At 46.7% G+C, this 3,854-nt stretch overlaps 1 protein-coding gene across 1 annotated transcript; it reads left to right on the plus strand.

Annotated features, from left to right (window-relative positions):
* Positions 1 to 376: 376 nt before the first annotated feature.
* Positions 377 to 2,306, plus strand: LOC128570305 (C-C motif chemokine 2-like). The gene is made up of 3 exons (XM_053569282.1): positions 377 to 538; positions 1,345 to 1,462; positions 1,825 to 2,306. The coding sequence occupies exons 1-3, from the start codon at positions 463 to 465 to the stop codon at positions 1,922 to 1,924; spliced, it is 294 nt and encodes a 97-aa protein (XP_053425257.1). The 5' UTR covers positions 377 to 462; the 3' UTR covers positions 1,925 to 2,306.
* The last annotated feature ends 1,548 nt before the right edge of the window (positions 2,307 to 3,854 follow it).

The following is a 3,854-nucleotide window of genomic DNA, read 5'->3' on the forward strand; positions in this document are numbered from 1 at the left end:
TTATCTGCCTAGTGATCTCAGTTTTCTCACTATCTTTTCTGCTGAGTTTTCACTTCGGAGAAAACAGAATCCTTAAGAATAACCCACTTGTCTCACATGTGTCTGGGCTTAACGGCACCCATCCCTCCCTCTCCCCCCACTTCCCTTGGTTTCAACAGTGAATGGAAAACGTGCCTGTCCAGACTTGCCACTTCCCTCCCCTACTTCCTGGAAACCTCCCAGAGAGAAAGAGCTGGACTGGCTCAGCAGATTTACAATTCCACTGCATCATTCATTGAAGATGCTGCCCTGGCCAAGCCCTCCCTCTGGGATCCACCCTCTTGGCTTTTCAATAAAAGGCAGTAGCAGAGCCTCCAGAGGAGCAGAGAGGCTCAGACCAACCTAAAAGCCTCCAGCTCTCTCACTGAAGCTCAAGCTCACCAGAAACTCCGCCGTCCTCACCCTCACCTCACCCTCTCCAGCATGAAGGTCTCTGCAGCCCTCCTGTGCCTGCTGCTGGCACTAGCTGCCCTCAGCCCCCAGGGCCTTGCTCAGCCAGGTGAGGCCCCTCCTCCTTCCCTTTAGAGTACAAGGACCCCCTCTGGGTGATCATGGCCCCTTCTAGCAGAAGGTGCACCCACAGTCTCACTTCCACAGCTGCTTTTCCAAGATAAGGCAACTCAGAGAAGGGCAAGGACTGAGTCCTGGCTCACAGCTCTGCTCCTGGGCTGAGCCTGAGCTAGAAGTCCAGCTGTGGACCCCAGTCCAGCTTCTCTCAGGACTCCAGCCCTGGGAACAGCCTCAGTGCAGATACTGCCCCGCCTGCTTCCAGCAGAGTTTGGGGACCAGAGTGATCGAAGAGAGGGGGCTTTAAGGGGGTGGGTGTGCAGGCTGTCTCCAGACACAGGGGAAGAAGAGAAGGAGCCCAGAACCTGGTTTGTGCTTCATTCAGCCCAGCTCTGGAGACAGCAGGTCTGCTGCGGGGATGGGTGTCAGGGAAACTCATAACCAGGGGCATGTTTCTCAGCAGATTTACAGGGCCCATAGCTGGGGTCCCCAGTGGCCCTTCCCTGGCCCTGATAGTTTGGACTATTAGCTCCTCTAATTTTACCTAATTTTAGCAACTCCCTTTTCTCTCTGTGCATTGTCAGTGTCAAGTATCCATTGATAGCACAAGAAACTGAGTCAGTGCGTCCAAGATCACACTCCAGCTCTGAAACACAGGCAGATATAATGGGATTTAAGGGGCTGTCCTTTTCTCTGTGCCTCCTCTTTGCCCCCTCCTTATGACTCTTTTCTATTTTGATTAAATCAAAAGATTCCAGCTGATACTAAACGTTTTTTTCTTTGTGGTTTATTTTCCAGATGCAGTTAATACCCCAGTCACCTGCTGCTATTCATTCTCAAATGGGAAGATTGTATTTAAGAAGCTGGCGAGCTACAGAAGAATCACCAGCAGCAAGTGTCCCAAAGAAGCTGTGATGTGAGTTGACCATCTCTGGTGCAAAGTTCTTCCTCAGGGAGCCGAGGAAATCCTTCACAAACTCACAGTCAGAAAGTTACACCATCTAACCCAATATCCAAAACTTCTCAAAAGGAAAATAGGGCCAAGAGGGAAAAGTGACTACTAACATCGCACTCCACCTGGGTGCTTACTCAGAAGATTCCCATCTCCTTAGGCAGAAGTCAGGATGGCTTCACCTGGGACACGTATAGGAGCAGCTTGCTTTGGGTTCCATCTTTCCACCTGCTTCCCTCCTCTAGCACCTTTGGCAGCCCCTAGGTGTAGAATAGGCTGCACTTGTAGGCTGAAACTTCATCTAACTGTCTCTTCTCTCCCCACAGCTTCAAGACCAAACTGGCCAGGGAGATCTGTGCTGACCCCAAGAAGGACTGGGTCAAAGAATACATTGCCCGGCTGGACAAGAAAACCCAAACTCCATAGCCTTTGAACACTTAACCCTGCAACCCAAGAATCTACAGCTAATTTATTTTCCCCAGTTCTCCCTAAATACCCTATTTTATTTTATTATAATTTCACTTCTGTGTTAATATGAAACATAATTCCTTAAGTAATGTTAATCTTATTTAAGTTATTGGTGTTTTAAATTTTTTCTTCTGTGATACTAGTGTTTTTGTTTTTTTTTACATGAAGACTTAGACAAATTGCTTTTCTTCTGTGAAACCCAACTGAGAAGTTTTGCAGGCTCCTGCAAAAGATCATTAATGCAGTGACTTCTCATTTTTAAATTCCAAGGCACTGCTTAAAAATATTATTGTGGAAATGAGCATTATATAACTACTAAATAAAAAATATATATTTTTGTACAAAACCTGTCTTCTGGTGTTTTCTTGAAGGAAATCACGAAGTTGAGAGTATGAGCTTAGTGGTGGGAGAGAAGCATGGTTTCAGATGGTAGATTCACGCTTTAGAGAAATGGGAATGTGGATTGATCCTGTTTTTCTTTACTGGGTGGTTTCATCTGAGTGTCCACAGGAGAACCTTTAGGACAAGGCCCAGTCAGGTACTATAGCTCTTTCATTCTAGTCCTCAACATTAACTGCCCAGATCCCAACCAGCCTGGTCACCTGTTTAGCAAGGGCCTCATCTTCCTTCCCTTTCTCATGGCCTCGAGAAAAATCCTCCTTGCCTAAAATTCTTCCCACAATTCATCGCAACTGCCCCCTTAGCTGAGCTATTCACCCCCAACCTGTGCCCGTCTGATTAATCCTCCAACCTGGAATAATCCAGACACTGCAGGTCTTAGGAAATGAGGGAGAACTTAGTCAATAAGAGGATTAGATTAAGTTTTTTTTTTCTTTTTTTTTTAAGACAGAGCTCACCATGTTGCCCTCGGTAGAGTGCCATGGAGTCACAGCTCACAGCAACCTCAAACTCTTGGGCTTAAGTGATTCTCTTGTCTCAGCCTCCCCAGTAGCTGGGACTACAGGCACCTGCCGCAACGCCCGGCTGTTTTTTTGGTTGCAGCTGTCATTATTGTTTAGCAGACCTGGGCTGAGCTCAAACCCGCCAGCCCAGCAGGTTGGTGTATGTGGCTGGTGCCCTACTCACTGAGCTACAGGAGCCAAGCCTAGATTAAGGTTTCATAGAGTGGTTATGACTTGAACCTATCCCTGAGGAATGTACAAGGTTTTTCTAGAAAACTTGCAGAATTGTTAAGAAAAGGAGAAGTACCTGGAGGCACAAATGACAATGATGTGTACATCAATGAGGTTGAAAAACGATCGTGTGGGAGCGAGGGTCTACGCCTGTCAAGGGATGCGATGTTTAGAAAGGAAGTTTGGATAAAGTGTGTTGAAAGTTCGGAGGGAGTTAGTCCTCAACTTCATAGGTTAAAATGAAACATTAAAAATCTTCACTCTAGTGAGGAAGGATGTGCCATGTTCAGAGGTTCAGAGATGAGTTTCAGGAAGTATAACACATTGGCTTCATGCAGACATTGAGAAATAGGGTAAGTGAGGGGCTAATGCTATAGTCCAAGCGATGATGAAGGCCTAAATATGGAGACTGAGAGGCAGCACTGGATAAGAACAAGCTAGGCAGGTGACAAACTACAGGTTGTCAGTGGAGAAGGACCTTTGATTTCAGATATGGAAGCCTCTTCTTCAACCCACAGTGTAAAGAAACAGCTTCCCTGAAGCCAGAACATAATTCCCTCTATCACTATCCCCCCAGCCCAATCCCTGGAACCCACAATCAAGCATTTTAGCAGATGGGCCTCCTTTTCCTAAAGGTCCATCTGATGTCATTCCTCTGAATGACAAATGCCTGACCGGAAAGGCATTGGGTACACATGGGCGCCCAGACAGCCCTTTCACTCAGGAAAATAGATCTCTTACCCTATTGAATAAAC

Source organism: Nycticebus coucang, chromosome 18 (assembly GCF_027406575.1).
Source record: "Nycticebus coucang isolate mNycCou1 chromosome 18, mNycCou1.pri, whole genome shotgun sequence".
Taxonomy (NCBI): Eukaryota; Metazoa; Chordata; class Mammalia; order Primates; family Lorisidae; genus Nycticebus; species Nycticebus coucang.